Source organism: Plasmodium gaboni, chromosome 10 (genome assembly GCF_001602025.1).
Source record: "Plasmodium gaboni strain SY75 chromosome 10, whole genome shotgun sequence".
Taxonomy (NCBI): Eukaryota; Apicomplexa; class Aconoidasida; order Haemosporida; family Plasmodiidae; genus Plasmodium; species Plasmodium gaboni.
In genome coordinates, this window is record NC_031490.1 from 860,072 (window position 1) to 887,367 (window position 27,296).

Sequence of the window (27,296 nt, forward strand, 5' to 3'; positions counted from 1 at the left end):
ACAATTCTTTATACATGGCAAAACACATAAAAAAAAATTTTTAAATAAAATATATATAATATATATATATATGTATGTATTTTTAAATATAGTTCTTAATATAAATATATTAACATATATACATACAAATATATATTTATATATATATATATATTTTTTTTAACATGCATTATTTATTTTAGAACTATATAAAAAAAAAATAAAAAAAAAATGAAAGAAAGAAGGAAAGAAAAGAAAATTTTTAGCTAGCCGTACTGAACACCCAAGAAAAATGAAAAAAGAAAAAAAAAAAAAAAAAAAAAAAAGCGATTTTATTTTCTTTACATTATTTTTAACTTACATAAATGTATAAAATGACAAATAATATTATGTAAAATATATAAAAGTTTATATACAAAAATATATAATAATTGGATGAAAATATAAATATATATATATATATATATATATAATATTTTTTTAAATATTCCATATTATGCAGAACGAAAAAAAAAAAAAAAAATATAGTAATTTTATATAAATATAATTTATTTTGTCATAGTTTAAAAAAAAAGGAAATCTTTTTTTTTCACATGTTATATTATTTATTATATATATATATATACTATATATATATATTATATAAATATATATATAATAAATATGTATTTATATAAGCATTATAAATATATCCACATTTTTAATATAATCATATATATATATATATAAATGTGTATTTATAAATATATATATTATATATTATATTATATATATATATATATATATATATATATATATATATATATTTATATATGTAATACATATTATATATTTCTTTATATGTTATAAAAAAGAAAAGATATAAAGCATAATTAAGACAAAATAATATTAATTTATAATAATATTTTTATATTATATAATTACGTATGAAATGATATACTGTTTTATAGAAAATATGAAAAATGCAAGTTTTAATTCTACAAATTAAAATTATCATAAAAAAAAAAAAAAAAAAAATTTTTAATTTTCCTTTTATATACATAAAAAATACATGAGAAAATAATAATAAAAAATATTATATATATATATATATATATGTATGTACCATTTGCTTAAAAAAAACGTCATACTTTTTAAAAAAATGAAATAGGAATGTCTTTAATTTATTTTATTTATTTTGTCTTCACATTTTTAATCATCTGCTATATCCAAAATCAATGCAACACCTGCTAAAATCCACTTTTCTGAACTTTCCTTAGTTTTTAACTTTATATTTGTAACATATGTAGGTCCTCTGGACAAGGTTTTATATACAGGACATTCATATACATCTGTATCTATTTTCCCCATGCTAACAATTGGTTTACAGTGTATAACTGGCATTAAGAAATATTTTTGTTTTGACGAAGAGTCACATAATGTATTTTTTTCTACGTCATAGTTTGCTCCATCTAAATATAAACCATAAATATAAGCACCTTCTTTAGGATACGAATGAATATTATTTAAAGATTTGTTTGTAACTTCAATTTGCATAATAATTTTATCTAATTCACATTTTTCATTTCTAGATAAGATTTGTTTAATTGCACTAAAAAAGCTGTTTGGATTAAATAATAAAGATATATTAAAAACTTTAGGTGTTAATAAAGGATCATTAAACCATTCAGTTAGAAAAGCAATTCTTTCTTTCAAATTATTAACCCAGGATGATAAATTTCGATTACTTGAATAAGAATTATTTTTCCATAATTCTGGCAATTTATCTTTATATAAAGCATTCATAAGAGATTCGATTTTACTTGTCATATTAATTTCACCTTTAATAGCTAAATTCAATTCTTTTAAAGAATTTTTCATAACACTAGTTAAAGAATTCATTAAAGTACATTCTTGAAATAGAAAATATTGTAAAGGTGTTATCTGATCATCTGGTATTGATTTCATAAGTTCTTCTACATTAAAAAAGATATTATCTATTTCACTTAATATTTCTGATAAAATATTTGATGTTTTATTTTCCATAGTTTCACCAGTTGTTAATTCTTCTACAAAGGTTGATGTTTCTTTAAGTTTTAATTTTAATATATTTTTTAACAATTTAATACTTTCATTTGTTCTAAAATTCATTTCTGCATGTTGATTTAAACCATATAAAATAGAAGATTCACATATAATTTGTGTATCTATATATTTTAAAATTTTTTCATAAGAATAATTATTAGGACTAAATAATTGTATATTTTTTGAAAATGGTATTAATTGCATTCCTTCTAATGATTGTTCTTTCATAAAATAATTTAAATATGTTTTACATATCAACATATCTTTATCATTAACAATATGTCCACCATACATTATTTCACCAAAAATATATTTTAAATCATTCCATGGTACTTTTATCGAATTTTGATTATCTAAATAATTAAAAAGAACTTTTGCACTATCTCTTAAATCACTTAAACTAAATGGATACTTTATATTAAATCCTTGTGAACCGAATTTTGCTCTTTCAACAATTATAGAATGAAAATAACATAATGAAAATAAAATATTTTTCGTTCTTAAATCTTTTTCTTCATAATCATCTGGTGAAAAAAAGGTAAATGCTCTTTTCAAATTTTCTTTAAAACCTGTAGGAGCTTCATTCGTTAATTTAATAGATCTTTCTAATATACTGATAGGAATATTTGTTGTTATTTCCGACGTTAAAAAACATCTAAAATTTGGATGAGATCCTTCAGTAGCATATTTATCTATTACATTTTCTAGAATTAAATTAAATTTTGCCATTAAGTGTATATTTTCTAAAACAATCCAATGGCCTTCTTTATGTGATAACTCTAATTTTGATAAAGCAATTGATTCTTGCCCTTGTCCTAACGAAACTACATGTAAATTTTGATTTAAATAAAACTTATATTTTTTTCCTAACATTTCTACATATTTTATAAAATCAGACCCAGGTGTTAATATAAATAAAATTGGTGTAGAATTAACCATAAAATTATAGGAAGATTCTAATGTATCAACAAAAGAATTTTTTTTCTCCATGATTTCTTCACTGTTTGGTAAGATACTTTTAATATATTTTTCTAGAGTAACTGTTATTCTATCTGGTCGTAAGGATCTAATAATTAATAATTTCTTAAAAGAATAATTATTTAATTTTTTCCATTCTAAAGGTAATTTACATATTTCAGGTTGAATTTCTGAACACCACTGTTTAAATTTATGTTGTGCATCTATATGAATATTATTTGATAAATTTTCAAATTCTTTAAATTTCGATAATATTAAAATATTTTCCCAGCATTCATCACTAAGCCATTCTTTTAATGGGTTTTCTGTAACACCTTTACCTCTTGGAGGTTTTAAAAAGAAATTTAGATAATCCATATTAAAATCTTTATCATAAATTTTTTTCTTTTCTAATAATTTAAATACAAATATGCAATTAAATAAAAGTTTATCTTTTTCTAATAATCCTCTATTAATCCACGAATATATGGTTTTTCTAAAAGATATAATTAATTTATTCATATGTTCATCATACACATTATTAATATTATTATTATTATTATTATTACTATCATTATTGTTGTTATTATTTTCATCATTATCATTAAGATATATTTTAGAATCATAATATTTATCATCATGTTTTTGTAAATGTCTATCTTCACCATTATTATTATTATCATCATCATACATATTATTATTATTTGATATTTCATTATCTAAGTTTTTATTAGATAACATTTTAATAGTATCATTATTAACAGCTTCAATAGATTTTAATAGTAGATTAATAAAAGAATCCAAAGAATATTGATACATATAATTAATATTATGCATAAGTATTAAAATAAAATAAACAATAGAAGCTTCATTAGCAAGAGTTCTATATAATTCTCTAGTTTTATTAATTTCATTTTCTGTATTAATTGAATCTGCAACTTGTTTTTGTATATTAATAGAAGTATCTTTTGTAGTTTTTAAACTATTAATTAAAGAAATATTATCTATAATTGTTTTTGAATCAACAGTAGATAATTGATATAATATTTCATCTTCTAGATTATTTAATATTATTTTATATTCATTTCTATTTTTTACTAATATTTGTTTCTGTTTTTCTAATTCTGGTTTTTCTATATTTACAATTATAGCTAATATTTGTTCTTCTAATCCTTCACAAGTGACACTAAAATTAATTAAGGTACATTGGCTATTAACTTCAGGTTTGAAATGTGGATTACTTAGTTTGGTTTGTAAAATGAGATTAAAAAAATTAACTTTCAATAAATTTTCGCTAGAAAAAGCTTTATTCATATTTTGTGAATTTTGTTTATGATAATTTTTATTTGAGTCTCCTGGTTCATTACCATAATTATTTTGATTATCTATGTTAATATTATTATTATCATTATTTGTGTTATTTGTTTGGGAAATTCCATTATTATTGATGGTGGTATTAATAGTAGTAGCACTATTATTATTAATATTACTTTCAAAAAAAGACTTGATTTTATCAATTCTATTTATAGCATTAGGATAATTAAATAACATTTCTTCATTATCAATTTTTACATATATATCATTTCCCTTTTTAATAAATTCCCTATTTAATAACCCATCAATAACATTATCAATTTCTTCACTAATATTTTCAATTATTAAATATCCCCCTTTTGATATAACATTTTTAATTTTTTTTATAAAATGTTCACAATTAAATTGAAGAACAGTAATGTTATTTCCTCCTTTTGCCTTGAGCCATTTTAATCCTTGTAACTGAGGATCAATTAATAATGGCCATCTATAACAAGTACTAACAATCAATGCATTTTCTATACTTATTATATCTTCAGGTAATTTTTCATTTTTCCAGGTTGCTATTTGTATATCTTGAACCATAATATCAATAGGAGATGTAATATTATTAATAAGAATATTACTGTTTTTTATATGTTCTAGCCATAAATGTTTCCATAATTTAATTCTGAAAGAACTTGAAAAAACTCCTAAATAAGTTATAAATGAAGAAAGTAATAAACAATCACCATATATAAATTTTTTATTCGAATTAATTATAGCAATTTCATCAGACCATCTTGAATATTCATCAGATAACATATTTACTAAATTTTCAGCTCTATTTAATTTATCTTTTGATTCATTATATATTCTGATTACATTATTTTTTTCTTCATTGACTTCATTCATTTTTCTTCTTAATTTTTCAACGCTGTCTGTTAATTCTTTTACTTTATTTTCTAATTGATCTAATTTTTCTTGTGCTTTATTTTTATTGTTAGTTGCTTCTTGTAATTTATCCATTAAAGGTTTCACTTTTTTATATACTTCATTATATTTAACTATATTAACTAGCCATAAAGCTAAATAGGCACAAGCTGAAGATTTGGTTTTCATCATCTCATAATTAAAGAATTTTTTTTGAATAAAAGGTGTTAATAAATTTACAGTTTCTTCATCCATATTTTCTGCATCGAATTTTTGTAATTTACTTAAAAACTGAGTAGGATTGTTCATAATTTTCTGAGCAAATTTCCACGAATAGTTTTTAATTTCTTTTAATGCAATTAAAACAGCATGTGTAACATCTAGACATTCTTTTGGAGGATTTTGTAAAGATTTCAATTCTTGAATAGCTGATTTAGTTATACAATTAACAGCATCTTTAGCTTTATTCATTATAGGTAAAGCTTCACTTAATTCCTTGTCTGCTTTTAATTGTATTTCAATAGCTTCTTTCGTAAATATTTCTGTTTTTTTTTTCTCTTCATTAACAATTTGCTGTTCTTTATTAGTTACTTCAGTTGCTTCTTTCACTTTATTTAATATTTCATTGACTTCAATTTTTTTCTCTTCTATGTTAGTAATTTTTATTTCGATTTCTTTTTGTAACAATTGAACATTTTCTCTAGTACTAGTGAGGGCTAATAACCCTTTATTTAATCTTTCTACAGATTTTTCAATTTCCAAATTTTTGACATTTAACAAATTCTTATAAAAATAAATATATTCTAAAAATGTTTTAGGAATAACATAATTAAATCTATTTTTTTGTTCTAAATATTTTTTATTCATTTCATTAGTACTTGTATGAACATATGCCATATGTTCACAAATTTTTTTTTTGAGATCTTGTTTGATTTTTATATCACTTAAAAATCTATTGGATACATTAACAAGAGCTTCATATGGCCATGGTAAAAAATAAATAAAAGAAAAATTTGAAAGAAATGAAGGAAATTTAATTAATCGATCCCTGTATAAATTACTAATAGGTGAATGAGTGATAGCAATTTTTAAATTTGTTTTTATTTTATTAATATAATAATTAAAAACATCTTCATTACTTTCTCCTATATTTAAATATTTTATTTGATTACGTATAGAAGAAAAAATACCTAAATATTCATCTTTTGTAAATAAATCATTACATAAACCTGTTGATGTTAAATCATTTATATAAGGAAGAAAAGAATCTAATATATCATTTTCTTTTAATAATAAGACATGTACATTTCCTGGTTTTATGGCACATTTTAAATGAAATTCTTGTAAATCTGATTTAAAATTATTAACATCATAACTATTATTTGTTGATATATTTAATAAATTTAAAGAATTAATAAATATACTTAATTTTATTAAAGATTGTTTTCCAGATCCACCAAATCCAATCAACATTAAATGTGATATATTAAAATCAAGAATTCTACAAATTTTACATATCTGAATAATTGCATAATCAAATAAAACTAATGGTAATTCGACATGTGTAGTATTATATTCATTCAATTTTTCTGTTAATACTTCTTTTAATACATAAAATTTTTTTACATTTAAATACATTTTATCTAATCCATTTCTAATAGATATAAAAGATGTAAAAATATTTTTATTTAAATCATATATTAAATTTTTTTCTTTTCCCTTCACATTATTATTATTGTAACTATCTGTGTTAATATTATTACTTTTTTTCATTTTCATAATATTTTCTTTATCATTTGAATTATTTAGATTATTTGACATGCCTAAATGGGTTTTTTCAATGGTTCCCACATTAATACCATCATCACCACCATCAATATTATTATTATTATTATTATCATTTGTGTCATTTTTTAAGTCATTATCCATATTAATATTATATGTATCATTATCAACATAATCATTTTCATCAAATATTAAAGACTTATTAGATGTAACATCCTGTCCATTATCTATCTTAGGTGGGTCATTAGTACTATCAAAAACATCTATATGTTTTTCAAAGTCTTCTTTAAAAAATGGGAAATATTGCTGAATTAATTTATTAAATATTTGAGTAAAAATATTTATATGATCATCAGATATTAACTTATTTATATATGCATGTTGCATTTCATGAAATATAATCATAAGGAATTTAAATTGATTATTATATATATCTGGATTAGTATATTTTATTATATTATAAAATATTGTATGTATATCATTCAAATTAAATAAATAATGAGGAGCTAAATTAGATAAATTGAATGATATATTTTCTGTTATATTAGTATATAAATCATAAGAAAATGATATAATATTATTTAATAAACTTTTTATAGAATCATCAAATTTAAGTAAATGTTGTTTTAATATTATTTTATATATATTTTCAAACGTTTTCATACTTATATCATCAATATTTATTATACTAAATTTATTTTGAATTCTTTTATCTATAAGTTTGTTCGTATTATTATTAATAGTACCTATAAAAGATATATCATGAATAAATTTCTTTTCATCTAAATTATCTCTATCATATATTAATTTATATGTTAATAATTGTCTTAAAAATTCTAATGTCTGTTGAGTATCACAATTGTCTTTGGCAGTTATATTTAAATCCTCTAAAAAAAATATATGTTTCTTTTGATTAGGAGGACCATATGTTCTTGTATTCCTTTTTTCGACATTGTTTTCTATGATCTTTTGTAATACAAAAGAATTTGTATAATAATTTATACTTATAATTGTATGAGTAAACTTTTCAATATTCATATTTATATTATTCTTAATACATTTTGTTTTTCCTGTACCATTATTACCATATACTAATATTGCTTGATTTCGTTCTAAACAATATTTTATCATTTTTTCAATTCTTATTAATTCTATGGTATTTATATATATATCATCATAATTATTGGGTAACATATTTTCAATATAGTTATTAATTGTCTTTTTTTTCTTTTTCTTATTTTTTATTAACTTTTTCTTTTTTTTTTCATCCATATTGTTATTTATATCATCCATATTGTTATTTATATCATCCATATTGTCATTTATATCATCCATATTGTCATTTATGTCATCCATATTGTCATTTATGTCATCCATATTGTCATTTACATCATCCATAATATCATCGTCCTCACCTTCTTGTGCCACTTCATTTTCATACCCCTTTTCCTCATTTTCCTGATTTTCCTCATTTTCCATCTCAGAAGTGTTCCATTTTAATTTCTGAAGAAATAAAATATCTTCATCTAAATACTCGCTCAAGTGTTTCCAGTTATTTTCATATATATTATATATATAATTACAACAATAGTCATTTCCCATTTTTACCTTTAAATTACTTTTAATATTGTTACTAAATATATTTTTGGAATTCATAATTTTATCATCTATTATCAAATTGTTTATTACCCACATATAAGAGTTCATAAAAAAGCAATTATAATAATCTTTTAATATTTCATAATTATAATTAATTTTGTTTATTATATTTTTTTCTTCATTATTTATTAAATTTTTTGTATTAATATTCATATCATCTACATATTTCTTATTTTTTTGATGTTTTAATTTGGATTCATTATCATTTGTTATTATGTTATCTTTGAAAGAATTTGTTTTTTTGTTTATTTTTTGATATCCTTTTTCATGTTTTATATCTCTATTACGAATTTCATTTATTGGTTGTGTATTTTTCTCTTTCGTTGTTTTATCTTTTCTTTTCATGTTAGAATTAGACAACTCTTCTCTATTATTTTCATTTTTCATAAAGGTTATTTCTTCATTTTGTTTGTTTTCAATTTTTTTTATGACTTCATTAATATATTTTTCATATTTATACAAAAAATAATCAATATAATTACATACAGATTTTACAATATCTAAATTCGAAAGGTCAAATGCAAATTTACATTGTTTTCTTAACATATCTATATTTTGTGAATAGAAAATATTGAATAGATAATAGAATTCAGTTTTTGCAATATTATTATTTAACAGATTAATCCATGAGCTTATAAATAATTTATAACTAATATCTCCTTTATTAATAAAAAGAACACCACCTCTACTAACAGTAGCAGGTGATGCATATTTCATATTTGTGATTTCAAAAAATAAGTGCATTTCTTTTGTAAATGGTATCCTTTCATTACTTACTAATGTTAATACTTTATTATCATCCATAACAGTATTCATACTTTCTATCCATTCAGCATCAATATTACCATCTAATAAAGTTATTTTATGTTTTATATTTTCATTATATGGACTAATATTTCTAGACATTTTTCTCATAATTGATGATAATGCACCATCAATCCATTCATTATTTTTAGTTAAATATCCATAAAGTTCATATGATTCAATAGATTTAGGATTTATAATTTCATATAAACATTTTTCATTTATTTTATTTAAACTTTTTATTAAAATATCAATAACACTAGATTTTCCACACCCATCTTCTCCTAATATAAATACACAATGTCTGACATCCATTAAATCCTTCAGTTGTTTAACTTTTAGTATAAAATTATCATCTATTTGTAAATTTGATTCTTTCAAACATATTTTTATAGCATCATCAAAATTGGGAATAAACATTTCTTTTTTTTCATTCATAAATTTCTTCTCTTTTAAATTATCTATTTTATTTGAATCTTTATCATATTCTTTATTATTTATATAATTTGCATTATCATTTTGATTAGACATTATATGTTTTTGTCTTAATTCTTTTATATCCCCTTTTTCATTATCCCCCTCCTCATCGTATATTTCTATATCCTTTTTATTTTTATCTATTTGAAACATTTCTTCAGAAATGTCATTTTTTTTTTCATTTTTTTTTTCATTTTTTTTTTCATTTTTTTTTTCATTTTCATAATGTGTCACTATATTCTTGTTTGTTTCATAATTATCCTTATTAATTAACAAATCATTTTTGTTATCATTCGAATTTGTAAAACCTTGGGTGATGCTACTTTTATATTTATCCATATTATGATGAATATTTTTTTTCTTTTTATATTTTTTGTCATCATCCTGTATATTATATGTTTGTTGTTCTGGTTTATTTTCTTCCTCATTATCATTTTCTTTTTCTTGATCTTTTTCATCAAATATATTACAATTAACATTAGGAAATAGATCATTAATTAATCCTAAAAATATGGGTATATCTTCATATGTAATTTTAGGTATATTAAAATCTTTTAAAGCTTTCATTAAAATAACTTCTTCATCGAAGTTAGCATATTTTCTTTTTAAATTTCCAGCTTGTATTAATACTACCTTAACAGCTCTTAACCCCCAATCATAATGAATATTTTTTTGTAACAATTCTTTACATAACTGATATAATTCAACAAATTTATAAGATAACTTATTTGCTTTAATAAATCCAAAAGACATTAACATATTTTCACAAATAAATTTTATATCAGGAACAATCATCGAACATGATCTAAATAAATTTTTTAAATTTTCAGGTAATTCGGTTCTTCCTGCATATCCAGGATTCATAGTTATAAAAAATCCACATGTTTTCTTTAATACTATTTCATCATCAATAAAATGAAACATGGTTTTTTTCTCTTTAATAGCATCAAATATACATTTTATTTGAGTACTAACAACTGATAATACTTCTATACTTATTCTATTAAATTCATCAAAGCATCCCCAAGCTCCTGTTTGAGATAAACCTATACATATTTGAGACATATTAAAATAATTCATTTGATTACTACAATTAAATATAAATATAGCTATTCCAATGGCTTTAGATAAATCTTTTGTCGTTTCTGTTTTTCCAGTACCAGCTGGACCAGCAGGAGCACCTCCTAATATTAAATTTAATGCTTGTGTTAATGTGATATAACATTTATCTGTTAAAGGGGTGATTACTAATTTTCCTGAGTTTCCTATATATTCATATAGATATTTCGTTTTAAAATCACATAATTTAATTTCACATGTATAATTATTAATTTTTTTATCATAAACCCAATAATATTTTAATTGTGCTTGCCAATCAAAAGAAGTACTATCTGAAATTTTTTTTTTTATAAATGATATAATAACATCTCTTGTATGCACATCTAATATAATTAAAGATAATAATTTTGTTCTTATATTATAATCATCTGTTTTTTCAACTAATTTTATTAATTTATTAATTCTTTCAATTAATACTTTTTTATAATCTACAAAAGCTGATTCATTTCCATTTTCTAATTCATCAAAACATTTATTTATTTCTTCTGTTACAATAATTTGATTACAAGTACATACTACTTGACTAATGTAATTAGTTATCATAGTTTCATCTCTATTCTGTTCATCTAAATTTTCTGAACATATTTTTGCATTTTCCAATATACTTCTAATTGTTACTTTTAAATGAGTTTCCAAATCTTTCAAATAATTTTCCACATTTCCTTTTAAAACCAGTTCGTTCAAAAATTCTAAATGTTCATTTTCGATACTATAAACACCTTTAGCTATGTAATCTTTGGGTTCAGGCGTTTTGATATCTTTGCATTTTTTATTTTGATCGTGATATGTTTCGTCTTGTTCTTGTCTATAATATGAAGCATCATTTGTAGTGTCATGAGTAGTGTCATGTGTAGTGTCATTTGTAGTGTCATATGTGTTATCATTTGTGGTATCATATGTGTTATCATTTGTGGTATCATATGTGTTATCATTTGTGTTATCATATGTGTTATCATATGTGTTACCACTTGCGTTAATATTTGTTTGGTCCTCCTTAAATTGAATCGTTTTGATAGCATTAAATACATCATTTATATAAGGTAGAATTTTGAAAGGGTTTTTTCCATTACTTAATATATCCAACAAAGCTATATTGGATAAGAAATAAAAACGTGGGAATGCTTTTTTCTTTTGATCCAAATAATCATTTAAAGCTTTTTCACACAATTCAATATTTTTAAAAAATTTACTTAATAAATAAAATAAATCTTCATTAAGACATACTTGTAAAACATTTTTTTGTTCTGCTGCACTATGAATAATTTCTTTATATTCATTTTCGATATTAAAAAACATTTTACTTTCTTCAGGAAGTTGTGAATGTATATCTTCTGAATTTAAATAGATAGGTTGTAGTCGTTCAAATTTGTTCAGAAACTTTCTCCATATATTTATGACTTCATCAATTTTTTTTAAATTTTCTTGTGTATTTAATATGGTTTCTTGAATAAATAAAATAAATTTCTTTTGATTAATAAAGAATAATATTTCAGAAGTATGTACATCAACAATTTCTAGAATCATATCCATATTAGTTATTTGTATATAATTATTTTTTTTAAAAAATTCAAAATTCATTTCTTTCCATATAAGATTAATTTCTTTAATTTTATTTTCAATTTTTTGTTCTTTTTTAGCTTGTTCAATAACATCATGTACTGCATCTACATGTTTATATAATTTTAGATCAAAGAATCCTTGAAGAGTTAATTCTTTATATTTTATTTGTATATTTTTATTAACAAAAATATTATTATTTGTATCTTTTTCATTATCATATGTATTATTGACATTATCTATTTGTTCTTCTCTATTAAATGTATGAATACTCATAATAGATGTTTTATTATTAGATAATGGTGTATTTAATAAATCTGTATTATTAATAAAATTGTTTTGATTATTATTATTATTTTCTTTTTTTTTTGTATATAAATTATTTATATTTCCAGATATGTTTATAATAATATTCCAATGTCTATCAAATATACATTCATTATTTAAATCAACTAATAAAGGTAATATAGAAGATAATTTTTTTAATTCTTTAATAATATATTCATATATAGATAAATGTTTTAAATCAAAAAAGTTTTTTCTAATATATAATGATATAAAATCAATTAAATAAATATTACTATTAACATCAATATCTTTCCATAATTTTTTTTTTTCTTCTTCTATAAAAAATATTACACTATTTACTAAATCCCATAAATGTTTAAGATCTGTTAATTTAATATCAATTTCATCTAATTCATCAAAAATAGTAATATCAATTTCAAATAAAATTTCTAATTCATTATGATATTTTTGTTTATCTTTATAAGTTTGAAAACTTTTTCTGAAGTCATTAATTTTTTCATATGGAAAATTATATATATCTTTAGGTGTACTTGGTATATTTTTAAAAATATGTTTTTTAAGTTTAGTTAATTCTTCTTTAAAATCTTTTATTTCTATTTTGATATTTTTTATTTCATTATTTTTATATTTCAATATTTTCTCTTTTATATCATTATATTGTATTTCTACTTTCTCTTTATTCTTTTCAATATTATCTAATATATCATTATATTTTATAATTATATCTAATTCTTTTAAATTTTCCATAATTTCTTTAATCTTTTGAAAAATTAATGGGATAATTTTTCTGCTTAATTTTACACTTCTTAAGTTTCTCATTAGGTTGTAAAATATGTCTTTCTTTTTGTTTATATTTGATGCATTTGTTTTTTCTTTTTTTTTATATTCAGTATTATTAGCGTTCGAGTTTTTATATCGTTTCGATTCGTAATAAATCTTATCCACATTATTATTATTATTATTATTATTATTATTATTATTATCATCATCATCATCATCGATCATTTTATTATCATCCTCGTCAATCATTTTATTATTATCACCCTCGTCAATCATTTTATTATTATCACCCTCGTCAATCGTTTCATTATTATCATCCTCGTCAATCGTTTCATTATTATCACCCCCATCAATCATTTTATTATTATTATTATTATTATTATTATCTGTATTGTCAATGCTTCCCTTTTTAAGTCTAACATTTCTTTCTCCTTTTTGAAGACCTGTATAGATCTCCCCCTTTTCCAATATTTCCTTTTTTGAATCCCCTTTTTTACTAAAAAAATCTACTATACTTATTTGCTTCAAATTGTTTATAACATTTTCATAAAAGGAATTAATAGAATATACTACATCTTTTACAAAGTTTTGAAGATATTCACTATATAGAGATATATTTTTTTTAGTAAAATTTATTAACTTTTCTACAAAATTCTCAGAATAGAATAAAATAAAATTTATAGGCTCATATGTTTTTAAATGATAGAATTTGTTTAGGTCTTGTTTTAAGGTTAATATTAATTTCTTATATGCTAATACATTTGGAAATAAATATGGTATATTAATATTTATTAATTTTAAAGAGTCCTGAAAATTATTATTATATTCAAAATAAGTAGGATATAATTGTATTTCATTTTTTTTCTTAAAAGAGAGAAATTCTTTCTTAATATCAATTTTCCATATATGTTCATATTTTGTTAAACTATGTAAATATTCATAACTTTTTTTAATAGTACTTTGAAAGAAATTTTCTATTTTATTTTTATTATAATGAATACTTAAACTTAATAAGATTTCATTTAGATAATCACCACTTTTTATATCTATTCTTCTAATACCTGAACATAGATTCATAAAATCATCTATCCATTTATAAAAAATGGTTTCTATACAAAATGTTTTTTTACTTGTTAATTTCAAATCTAAATTAAGTTTATTTTCTATAAAATTTATTCTTATAATAAATAATTGTTCATCTCTTTTTGTATTTTTCATAACATCATATAAATTATTAAATAAAAAATTAGTTAATTGTATTAACTTATCTATAATTATATTATTTAAAAATTTTAAATAATTTTTCCACATTATATTATTTTTCTTTATTTTTAAAACATCATATGATTGTTTAATATTCATATTGATATTTTTAAAATCATCATTTAGTTTCCCTTTTAATATAGACATATTATTCTTATAATTATTTAAGTAAGTATATATGTCTTCATTCCTTTTCCGTTTTTCAATAATAGATTTTTTAACCCAGTTAGAGGTTACATTTAATATAGATACAATATTATTATGAAGAGTAGAAATATTATTATATATATCAGACATATCTTTATCAACACTTTCAATATATTCATATATATTATCATCTGACCATTTTAATTCATTTACACCTCTTAATAATCTATTCTTTATATTATTCATTTTTTCTTCAAATAATTCTTTTTCTACATCTAATGTTTTAGTTAAGACACTATTATATTTCTTAGTAATATTATTTAATATGTTAATAAATTTCTTAAATGTATTTGCTTTATTATAAATATGTAAACAATCTTCATTTACACTTAAATTATTTAAGAAAAAATTCTTTATATTATTAATGAACATAAAGATATAAGGATGGAAATTTACATAAAATAAATCATTCCTTTTTTTGAATATATATTCATTCAAAAAATTATTAACAACATCAATGGTTTCTTTAAACCACTCTTTGCTTACATCATTTATATATTTACTAATTTTCTCATTTATATTTTTATATAACATTTTAATTTCTTCAGTTTTCTCATTTTCAAATTTTAACACTTTTATTATTTTCTTTAAAGGAAAATATTGTTGTTCAATTCTTTTTAATAGAGATGTAAATAAATTTATAACTTCACAAAATAAAGGAGAATTCTTATTTATGTTTAGTCTTTTCAAGTTATCTTCAAACCCTTCTTCGATTTCTCTTTCCATTTTATCTATCTGTAGTTTATTCTTCATTTGATTGTTTATATTTATATTGTTGGTTTCGTTTGAGGCTTTTACATCTGAGATAGTTTCATCTATAATGTTGTTATTGATAGTATTTACATCTTTAATGTTGTTATTGGTAGTATTTACATCTTTAATGTTGTTATTTGTAGTGTTTACATCTTTAATGTTGTTAGTTATCACATTTTCTATTTCGTCAAGGTCACATTTCCCCTGCTGGAATTTATTTTCTAAAAACATTTTCTTGTTATTTTCTATAATTGTTTTATTTTTTATAAATAAGTTATCTACCAAAATAAACTCCTTCTTTAGATCTTGACACAAAAGAGACGCATGTCTGATGAGCTCTACCTCGATAACATGTATATCTCTTAATATTAAAAATGAATTTAATAACTTGATATTTTTTTTTAAATCATTATCAAAAGAATATACAAAAACACATATTAATCTTTTGTTTAATTCTTTGACTTTAGATTCAAAAATATTATATTTGTTAATAAAGATATGTTCATGTTCATTTAAAATTTCATGATTAATATCTAAAAAGTTTTCGTTTATTATATTAAAATCATTAGATATATTATGTATTTCTTCTGTTAGGTTTTTTCCTTTTTCTCCTGGAATTTCAATTTTTTCAAGTTTCATATATGTTTGATAAATTTTTAAATATTCAATAAGTATCTTTAATTTATACATATACAAACTGATAGATGGGAAATAGCTATATTCTTCTTCTAATTCATTTTTTATATTATCTTCTTGATTTAAGGTTTCTTCGTCTTTGTTTCTATTTTGGTGAGATGATATTATATCTATATTTTTATTTTCTCTTTCTCTTTCTTTTTCAGATGACTTATTAATATCTATCTCATTCCCTTTTTCTGATGCTACTTGTATCTGATTTTTCCTTTGAATTACATATGTGTTATGTTCATGTAAGGATTGAAGTTTTTCATTTTTATTCTTATACATTTTAAATATATATAAAAAGTTAAGCAAGAAATTCAATGTGTCATATAATTTAATTTTTAAAATATCAACACAATTATATATAGAATTAATAATTTCTGGAGTATTCAAATTTTGGTTACATGTATTAATTAAGACTTTAGATAAGAAATTAAATACAAATTTACAATTTTTTATTAAATAATTAGATTTATCTATAGATATAGATAAAGAATGTATTATAGGTGTAATATATATATATTTTTTTTCGATATCATCATCTTTATTAAATTCTAATTTTTGTAGAAAGTGTACTACGGGTTTTAAATGAGTATAAAGATCTACTATTTCCATTTTATGTTCAGATATTTCTTTTTTTATATTTTCTATAATATTTTTATAACTGGAATTTTTTTTTTTTTCTAAAATTATATTTATAATTTCTTGAAAACTATCTTTATCTATTTCATTATATAAATAATTAATATCTTCACTTTTGTTTTTTAGACATTTTAAAAATTCATAACAATTTATATATTCTTTTTTCTTATAATTCATTAAATTACGTAATATTATATGATAACATTTTATGAAATGTATTAAATATTCTTCAATCGTATTCACATTTTCTTCTTTTATTTCTGAAGGAGCATAAGGTAATGTAAGCTTTTCTTCGGTTTCACCATATATAATTCTTAAATTAAGTAAAAAATTATTAAACTTCTTTTTCATCTCTTTTAAAAGAGAAGAAGAATTTATATCTTCATTTTTATTCATAAAGTTAGAAAAAAATATTTCTAAAAAACTTCTTATAACATTCTCAGCATCATTATTCATTTCTAAATATAAAATATTACTTTGTGGTGTCTTATATACAATTAAAAATTTCTCATTCTTTCGTTTCTTATATAAATCTAAAATAGAATTATATATCTTTAAACAATCTTTCTCATTAAAAATAAATAAACACTCTTCATTCTTTTCATAAAAATCGTTTAATAATCTAATCGTATTTTCATCTTTCTTAATATTATTTATAACTTCTTCTTTGGCAAGTCCATGAATATTAAAAAATTCTAAGGCGCTTATTAAAACCTCTTCAACCTTAGGATTATATTCTCCATTTTCTTCATTTACATCATTCTTTTTGCTCATTATTGGAAAGCATAATATCTAAAAGGGAAATATATTAAAAATTCACAGTCCAAGGAAGAAACAAAATTTAAATAAAAAATCACAAAAAGGAATGTATATATAAAATTATGTATATATGTTATATATATATATAAAACCTTAAATATATAAATAGATCAAGAGATATAATTTTTTTTTTTTTTTTCCATTAAATTATATGGATCCTTACAATATATATATTATATATTTCGCCTATTTTTACATGTTAAAAAAATATATAGTATATTATATAGAACTTCTTATTGTCTTTTTTGCAATATATAAATAATATATTATATATATATTAATATAAAGTTTCAATGATATGTCTATTATTTTTTATATAAAATAATGGAAGAATCATCTACCCTATAAATAAATATATTTATATATATATATATATATATATATATATATTTATATATATGTATATATAATTTTTATCTTTTCTCCTTTTTTTAACATTTCAGATGTGCACATTTTCCGAACCAGTAAATATTATGGCTATTTATTTTATAGCTACGTCATTTTTTTATTATATATAAATAATATATATTATTTAGAAATGAAAAAAAAAGCTAGAAAACCAAAGTCATATAATACGAAGACATAAGAGAATATGGTAATATAATATATATATATTTATTAATATAAAATAAATCATTCGATTTTTTATTTTTTATAATATTTATTAGGAACAGAAAAATTCTTTCCTTGTAGGAAAATATAATTATGTTTAATAAATGAGCATTTTATATTATATAATTGTACAAATATCTTAGAAAATAAAAAAAAAACATATATGATAACATAAAATATTTGTTGTGAGAATTATGTTTTTTAGTAATTTTTAGTAATTTTATATTTCCATAGTAATATCTTTGAAGACTTAATGTTTTAAAGATAATATAATCGAAAGTTATATTTGATATATAATAATAAATTTTATATGTATTTTATTTATTTATATATTTTATGTGGTATATTTTGAAATATCCATATATAAGTATAAATATATATATATATATTCTACATCTTGTTGTAAGAAAAATAAAAAAAATAATGAAATGACGTTCTTTATAAAAATGATCCAATATAAATATTATATATATATATATATATATATTAAAAGGATGTGTTCTACATATTGATTCCACATAATAAACATATATGTATGTATAAAGATATATATGTATTAATTTTTTTGTACTTTTTTTAAAAATCCACAGAGTTAATAAATTAAATATAATTTTATTAAAAAGAGATATTATAATAAAAAATATAAATTAAAAAAAAAAAAATACATATATATATATATTATATATTTGTGATATTTCTAAAATCATTTATTTTATTATATTTTATTATATTTTATTTTATTTATTTATTGTTTTCTCATTTTTAACGTTTTAATTTTTTAAAATCATTTTTTTGAAGAATGGGTTTTAAAGTAAAATTAGAAAACCGAAGGAATAAAGTAAACACTTGTTTATGCATTGGAATTGATCCTGATGAGAAGGATATTGAGAACTTTATGAAGAATGAGAAAGAGAATAATTATGAAAATATAAAGAAAAATTTGAAGGTGAAGTATATAAATAATATATCTATAAAGAAGGATATTTTATTGAAATTACCTAATAATATAATAAGAGAAGAAGAGAGTGAAGAATTTTTTTACTTTTTTAATCATTTTTGTTTTTATATAATTAATGAAACAAATAAATATGCCTTGACTTATAAAATGAATTTTGCTTTTTATATTCCTTATGGATCTGTAGGTATAGATGTATTAAAGAATGTGTTTGATTATATATATGAATTAAATATCCCAACAATTTTAGATATGAAAATTAATGATATAGGAAATACAGTTAAAAATTATCGAAAATTTATATTCGAATATTTAAAGAGTGATTCATGTACTGTTAATATATATATGGGAACAAATATGTTAAAAGATATATGTTATGATGAAGAAAAAAATAAATATTATAGTGCATTTGTTCTTATTAAAACGACTAATCCTGATTCAGCTATATTTCAAAAAAATCTCTCATTAGATAATAAACAAGCATATGTAATTATGGCACAAGAAGCTTTAAATATGTCCAGTTGTTTAAATCTAGAAGAAAATAATGAATTTATAGGTTTTGTTGTTGGAGCAAATAGTTATGATGAAATGAATTATATACGAACTTATTTTCCAAATTGTTATATTCTATCACCAGGAATAGGAGCTCAAAATGGAGACTTACATAAAACCTTAATAAATGGATATCATAAAAATTATGAAAAAATTCTTATAAATATTGGAAGAGCTATAACAAAAAATCCTCACCCTCAAAACGCTGCTCAGATGTACTACGACCAGATTAATGCAATCTTAAAGCAAAATATGCTATCATAAAATGTAAAATATCTTTGCCCATCAAAAAAAAAAAAAAAAAAAAAAATATATAAATATATATATATATATTTATTTATTTATTTATTATTTTATTTTTTTTGGGTGATCTTAAAAAAATTTTTAATTATGTGAATGAAAAGTTTTGTTCAGTAAAAAAAATATAAAAAAAAAAAAATTAAATCCATAAACATTTGAACATATACATATTTGTGTTTTTTTTTTTTTTTTTTTTGGTGTATACTTGATTTAAGGAATATTTCCTTTATACTAATAAAAATGAAATCATTATGATTGTATATAAACTTCAAAAAAAAAAAAAACTTCATATTTATTTACATTTTCGTATAATATATATATATATATATATATATATATATATATATATTTTTATTTATGTCCTCAGATTAGTTCGAATTGTGTCAATTTTCTCTTTTGTTTTGTTTTTATTTATTTTGAAGAATGCTTCACATTACTCTTAAATAGACCACCTTATCCATATTTGTATGCTAAATATTTTGATAAGGAAAAGTACATAACTTTATATAGACAATAACAGCAAGAAAGGCTACACCAAAAAAAAACGTACAAAATCCCACCCAGACAATAACATATGGGATATATCATAATTATATACAAAAAAATTAAATAAAATGATATATATATATATATATATATATATATATGATATACTAAATATTATTTATATACTATGTATATTTTTTCTTATTAAATATTTTAATCGTGTGCAAATATTGAAAAAAAATTAAAAAATTATGAACGTTCATAATTTAATATTAAATTTTTTTTTTTTATGGTACAAATAATAATTCCCTATATTTTAAAAAAATCATTCTTCCGATATTTGTGTAGCCTCTATGAAATGACAAAAATAAATAAATAAATAAAAATAAATAAAATAATAAATAAAAGCATATACATATAAAATGCTCACATATTCTACGTAAAAATATATGTTCTTTATATTTCTACATAGATTATTTATTTTATGTATTATATATATCAAGTGTAGAAATATTATTGAAAAATATGTAATATTATACACATATATATTTTTTTTCTATACTTTCTTTCATTTTTTGTCTAAGCTCATATCTTTTCATAAGTTCTGTTACGTCACCATCTAATTTTTTTTCACTTTCACCTTCAACATAAAAAAAAAAAAAAAATTCAAAAAATATATATAGGAAATAATTAGGGTATATACAAAAAAATAATAAAATAAAATGAAAGGCTAAATATTGACACATATTATAAAATATAGTGCACTCTTTATACATACATATATATATATCATACATATGTATATTATATTATGTATTTATCAAATCATTGCATGTTTATAAATAAAAAAAAATATATATTACATATATGTAATACATATATAATATATATATATATATATATATATATATATATGTTTATATATTTATAAAATATATAGTATAAAAAAATAAAACAAAAAATGAATAATATAAAATAAAAATAAATATATATATACCACTATATTATATATATATATGTAAGCTCATATTTTTCACATACCAATATTATAAACTTGATAATAATTGGTTGAACAAAAAACTACTTCAAGTAAGCCTCCAATAAAAAACATTCCTACGTACAAATATGGTAGACGCTTATAAACATTTACTTTTTTTAAACTTCTTTGACCCTTAATTAGTAAGAAAAAAAAAAAAAAAAAAAAAAAAAAAAAAAAAAAAAAACATATATATATATATATATATATATATATATATATACCACATGATTTACACATATTTATATAACATATAAAAATGGAAATAACAATACAAATAAATATTATATTTTCTTTTTTTTCTTTTCATATACTAAAAGAAATATACTGCTTTTAATATAAAATAATATATATATGTTATATATATATATATAATATATTACCTCCATTTTTCAAGAAAAGGCATAAATGGAAACTTATTTAGTAGATTTTATTGAGGCTTTTACTCATCTGATACTTTATTTAACAAATGTTTATTCTTCAGGTTTATAAAATAAAAATTTTTATATAATCTGTAAATAAAGGAAACTTGTTTATTTATAAATATTTAATTTTTTTTTTTTTTTTTTTTCTTTACAGAATATTTTGAGAAGAAAAGAAAATTCAATACTTTAGTTTGGTAAATACAAATAAAATAAAATTATGATTAAAAAAAAATGACGAAAGGAAAAAAAGAAAAAAAAAAAAAAAAATACACTATGAAAATAATGGAAACTTTTATATTTTTTCTTATATTTTAAATATATAAAAATTATATGTTCATTATATATATATATATGTTCTTTAAAAAAAAAAAAAAAAAAAAATGTAAAAATAATAACATATGTACCAAATAATACTTAATCGTGTTACATATAATTTTTATTATTTAATAATATGTTATTGTATATAGGAAAAAAAAAAATAAAAAATAAACAAATAATGAAATGAAATAAAATAAAATAAAATATATTTTCTACATATATATAAATAAATACATATATACATATAATATATAAATGTGCATATTATATATATAATTTTTAACGTTTCAATTTTTTTATGTAGGCACTGTACAAATAAACGAGTAGAAGAATATATACAACAGGTTAATATTTCTCTACAAACATACACACAAAAAAAAAAAGAAAGAATAAATAAATAATAAAAATATAATATATACAATATAAATGTATATATATATATATATATATTTTTTTCTTAGGCGTTATATCCTATAAGCAAATTTTTGTTGAATAAAAGTTTATATAAATACAGAATAATTTTAAAAAATTTGGAAAATAAAATATTAAAAATATATACTATTGAATTTGAGCAGTTGTACAAAAGTTATAAGATTCCATTTAATTATTTATCCTTAGAACAATTTATATGGGATTTTTTTACATATGTTGAAATGCAGATATATGAAAACTATGATGAAGGTAGATAATAAAATAATATATTAAATTTATAAAATATAAAAGTGTATCCATTTTAACTTATTATTTTTTTCTTTGATTATTAGAAAAAACGTTTGAAATATCTTTTGATTATTTGAGAGATTCTGAAAATAACACTACTGTAAATGACAACTTGAAAGATGACTGGGAATTAATTTCATACGACAGTAGGAAATATAAATGAATAAATAAATAAATAAATATATATATATATTTATATATATGTATGCTTAATATGTACATATATTTTGTTATATGTTTTATTCTTATACCTTCAAATATTTTCTATTTTTTTCTTTTTTTTTAATTATATTAAGATTTGGATGTATTTGACAAAAAAATTCTAAAGAGTATGAACATATCTGATAACAATGAGCCAAACTATATATGCCAAGTAATAAATAAATAAATAAATAAATAAATATATATATATATATATATATATATATATATATGTATGTATCAATAGGATAACTTTTGTGTATCCTTACTATACACACACATTTCTATTTACCCCACATTTACAGATATACGTGGAAAGTCCAAAAAATATCACATAATGAATGAGAACACAATATATTTGTTCATTTAAGAATATTTGAATAGTTGTAAAAATATCCACGTGAAATATTTGTATAAAATATAAATCGGAATAGTACCAACCGTTATAACATAATAATATAAAGCATAAGGATGCATATTGAAAAAAAAAAACATGGTTGAAAATAAAATAATAAATACGGAAAAAATAATTAAGCATATCCCATAAAATGCATACATAGATTTGTCTACATGTTTTTCATTCTGATGTGATAAAATAATTCTTCTTTCAAACAATATTTTGAAATTCCTTTTTTTATCTTTCTGTTTTTGTGTAGTCATTTTTTTTTTTTTTAAATTATATAAATATTATTATTTTTTTATTTAAATAAATTTTTTTCAAATATTGTATATATGTTTTCACGCTTTTCCTTTTTCTGCATTTCAAAGTAAAATAATAAAATAATAAAATAAGAAAATAAGAAAAAAAATGATGTATAAATTTTTTGAATTATTCTTAATGTGCCCAAATATATTTTTTCCTTTATTCATGTTAATGAAAAATAAAATTTAATATGAATGAACATTTTATAAATACATAAATATATTTAATATATATTAAATATATATATATATATATATATATATATATATATATATATATATATATATATGGATACATAGGTTTATACATATACACATTTATTACATTTTGTTGACTTACATCTTTCGTGTTTGTGTTGAAATTTTTATTATTAACTTTTTTATTCTTTAACTGTTTATTTTGATTGTTTCCTTTTCTATCCAAATTTATTTCAAATCTCATTTGCTTCCTCCTTTCTTGTTCTCTTTCCCTTTGATATTCATACACAAGTTGGCTATTTTCTTCTTTAAAAAATAAAAAAATGGATGAATAAAAAAATATATATATATGATATATGGATATATAATTGTATCTTTTATATTATTATGTAAAAAAAAATAAATAATAAAACTTTATCCCAAAAGGGAATAATAAATTATTATGACAAATACAAAAAAATAAAATAAAATAAAAAAAAAAAAAAATATTCATATATATATATATATATTATATATTTATACATATACATATAAACCCTTATTTATTTTATACATTTGCCATAAAATTACCTGTGTATTTTGTAAGTGTTGTAATATAAGAATAAATTTTATTTTCTAATAGTTGTAACTTTTTCATTATTTCATTAGTATTGATAATATCATAAGAAAATTGTGTACATATAAAATCAATTTTATTATTTATATTATTGAATGATATATGATCTGTTTTATTTTTCATAAGTATTTCATATTCGATAATTTTATTATTATGTTCATTAATAAAATTATTAATATTTTGAATTTTTTTATCTATTTCTTTATATTTTATATCATATGTTTTTTTTTTATCTTCATATTTCTTTTCATATTCTTCTAATTCATACTCAGCATTTTGAGTATCATCAATTAATTGTAAATGTTTTTCTTCCAATAAATTAAAATGGTCTATTAATAATTGAGAATTATTAATATATTTTTTCATTTTTCTGGAAAAAATGTTGTCTTCTTCTTTTATTTTCTCATTCATATTGTTAATTGTGGATTGTTCATTTTTATCATCATCATTATTATCATTATGATTATTATTATTATTATTATAATTATTATCATTATTATCATTATCATCATTATCATCATAATCATCAATATTTTTTTTTTTTTTTTCACTCGACTCCATATCATCACTTTTTTCACAATTCGCTAATTTGTTTAGAAAAAATTTATATTTATCTAGCTCTTTTATTTTTTCTTCTTTTTTTTCAAGTTCCACATCTAATTTACTTATTTCAATGTTCAACGACTGTACTTGATTTTTTTTTTTTTTCTTCCTGGAGCTAATATCTTCAAATTTCTGAAATAGTAAAATGGATCAGATGAATACACCAACATGTTCACATATGTATATATGTATATATATATGTGCGTTGTGTTTTTTCTTTTTTTTTTTCTTTTTTTTTTTCTTTTTTTTTCTTATTTTTTTCTTATTTGTTGCCCTTACTTTGATTAGATCCTCGGTTTTTTTAAAGTTCTCTATTAACAATTCTTGCATATGAGCTGCTTCTTTAATCATATTTTCATTTAAGCTGTTTATAGTTTTTTCTTTTTTACTAGTATATTTATATATATCATCAAGTTTTTTTTTTTTATTATACATTAATGTCTTTGTAATAATTATATCTTTTTCTAAATTAATAAAATCTCTTATATTATTTTTATTTTTTTTTGAAGATCTCTTATTTTCAAATATTTTTTTTTTCTTTCTTTTTATTTTCTTTTCATATCTGATATCACTAGAATTAATATCTTTAAGTAGTTCTTGTTTCTTTTTCTTTTCTTTCTTTTCTTTTATTTTTTCTATGTCCATGCTTTCTTGAAGGTTAAGCACTTGTTTCACATTTTCGCTATAATATAAAATATAAAATATAAAATTGTTACAACGGATATAATATATATATATATGTTTACACATATATAATTTACTTGTCATATTATTTTCATATTTTTTATTTTTTTTATTTTTGAAATACTTTGTATCAGATTTATTCTCTGAACTTACATCAGATGGGATCATTAAACTAGTATAATTATATTCTTGAATTTCTTGTGTTTCTTCTTTAATATTATCTATTTCTTCATCTACAAAAAATTATTAAGTGATGATAAATAAAATATTAAGTATTTGTAATTCTTTTTTTGGATACAAACATATACATATATATTAATAACCATTTTCGCTTGTTATTAATTTTTCTTTTTCTATAATCTTCAAAATAAAAAAAAATATACATACATATATATGTATATATTATGAAACGATTTATCTGTAAATCTCTCTTTTTTATTTTATATTACTCTCTTTTTAGATTCTTCGATAAAATTCTCTAGATTCTACAAAATGAGAAAGAAAAAAAAAAAAAAAAAAAAAAAAAAAAAGTTCACAAAATATTTGTTATTTCATATAAAATGGTTTAATTAATTAATTAATTTATTTATTTATTTATTTATTTTTATTGTTATTTTTTAAAATAATGCTATATAAATTTTAACATTATAAAAATCATCTTCACTCATTGTCTGAATAATGTTTTTCCTGTTTGAACGTTTGTAAGGTGATTTAAAGAAAATGAAAATGGATTATAGAATGACAAAATGATATAGTACCCTTTATGTAGTTATCTCCATGTAAACATGAAATAAATACATACACATA

At 19.4% G+C, this 27,296-nt stretch overlaps 6 protein-coding genes across 6 annotated transcripts; 2 read left to right on the plus strand and 4 right to left on the minus strand.

Annotated features, from left to right (window-relative positions):
* Nucleotides 1-1,170: 1,170 nt before the first annotated feature.
* Nucleotides 1,171-18,036, minus strand: PGSY75_1023100 (putative dynein heavy chain; the record flags this gene model as incomplete). The annotated part of the gene is made up of 1 exon (XM_018786003.1): nt 1,171-18,036. One exon carries the CDS (start codon nt 18,034-18,036, stop codon nt 1,171-1,173), a length of 16,866 nt encoding a protein of 5,621 aa, XP_018641620.1.
* A 1,456-nt stretch (nt 18,037-19,492) lies between these two features.
* PGSY75_1023200 (orotidine 5'-phosphate decarboxylase) lies at nt 19,493-20,464 on the plus strand (the record flags this gene model as incomplete). Its single annotated transcript, XM_018786004.1, has 1 exon — nt 19,493-20,464. The coding sequence occupies one exon, from the start codon at nt 19,493-19,495 to the stop codon at nt 20,462-20,464; it is 972 nt and encodes a 323-aa protein (XP_018641621.1).
* Nucleotides 20,465-21,311: 847 nt separating this feature from the next.
* On the minus strand, nt 21,312-22,411 carry PGSY75_1023300 (hypothetical protein; the record flags this gene model as incomplete). Its single annotated transcript, XM_018786005.1, has 4 exons — nt 21,312-21,337; nt 21,549-21,626; nt 22,028-22,157; nt 22,406-22,411. The coding sequence occupies 4 exons, from the start codon at nt 22,409-22,411 to the stop codon at nt 21,312-21,314; spliced, it is 240 nt and encodes a 79-aa protein (XP_018641622.1).
* A 19-nt stretch (nt 22,412-22,430) lies between these two features.
* Nucleotides 22,431-24,024, plus strand: PGSY75_1023400 (putative HORMA domain protein; the record flags this gene model as incomplete). Its single annotated transcript, XM_018786006.1, has 7 exons — nt 22,431-22,506; nt 22,602-22,641; nt 23,070-23,109; nt 23,227-23,446; nt 23,530-23,631; nt 23,782-23,858; nt 23,992-24,024. 7 exons carry the CDS (start codon nt 22,431-22,433, stop codon nt 24,022-24,024), a joined length of 588 nt encoding a protein of 195 aa, XP_018641623.1.
* A 28-nt stretch (nt 24,025-24,052) lies between these two features.
* On the minus strand, nt 24,053-24,346 carry PGSY75_1023500 (hypothetical protein; the record flags this gene model as incomplete). Its single annotated transcript, XM_018786007.1, has 1 exon — nt 24,053-24,346. One exon carries the CDS (start codon nt 24,344-24,346, stop codon nt 24,053-24,055), a length of 294 nt encoding a protein of 97 aa, XP_018641624.1.
* A 38-nt stretch (nt 24,347-24,384) lies between these two features.
* Nucleotides 24,385-27,157, minus strand: PGSY75_1023600 (hypothetical protein; the record flags this gene model as incomplete). The annotated part of the gene is made up of 8 exons (XM_018786008.1): nt 24,385-24,441; nt 24,729-24,892; nt 25,157-25,937; nt 26,085-26,487; nt 26,614-26,722; nt 26,813-26,849; nt 26,939-26,974; nt 27,134-27,157. The coding sequence occupies 8 exons, from the start codon at nt 27,155-27,157 to the stop codon at nt 24,385-24,387; spliced, it is 1,611 nt and encodes a 536-aa protein (XP_018641625.1).
* Nucleotides 27,158-27,296: the final 139 nt, after the last annotated feature.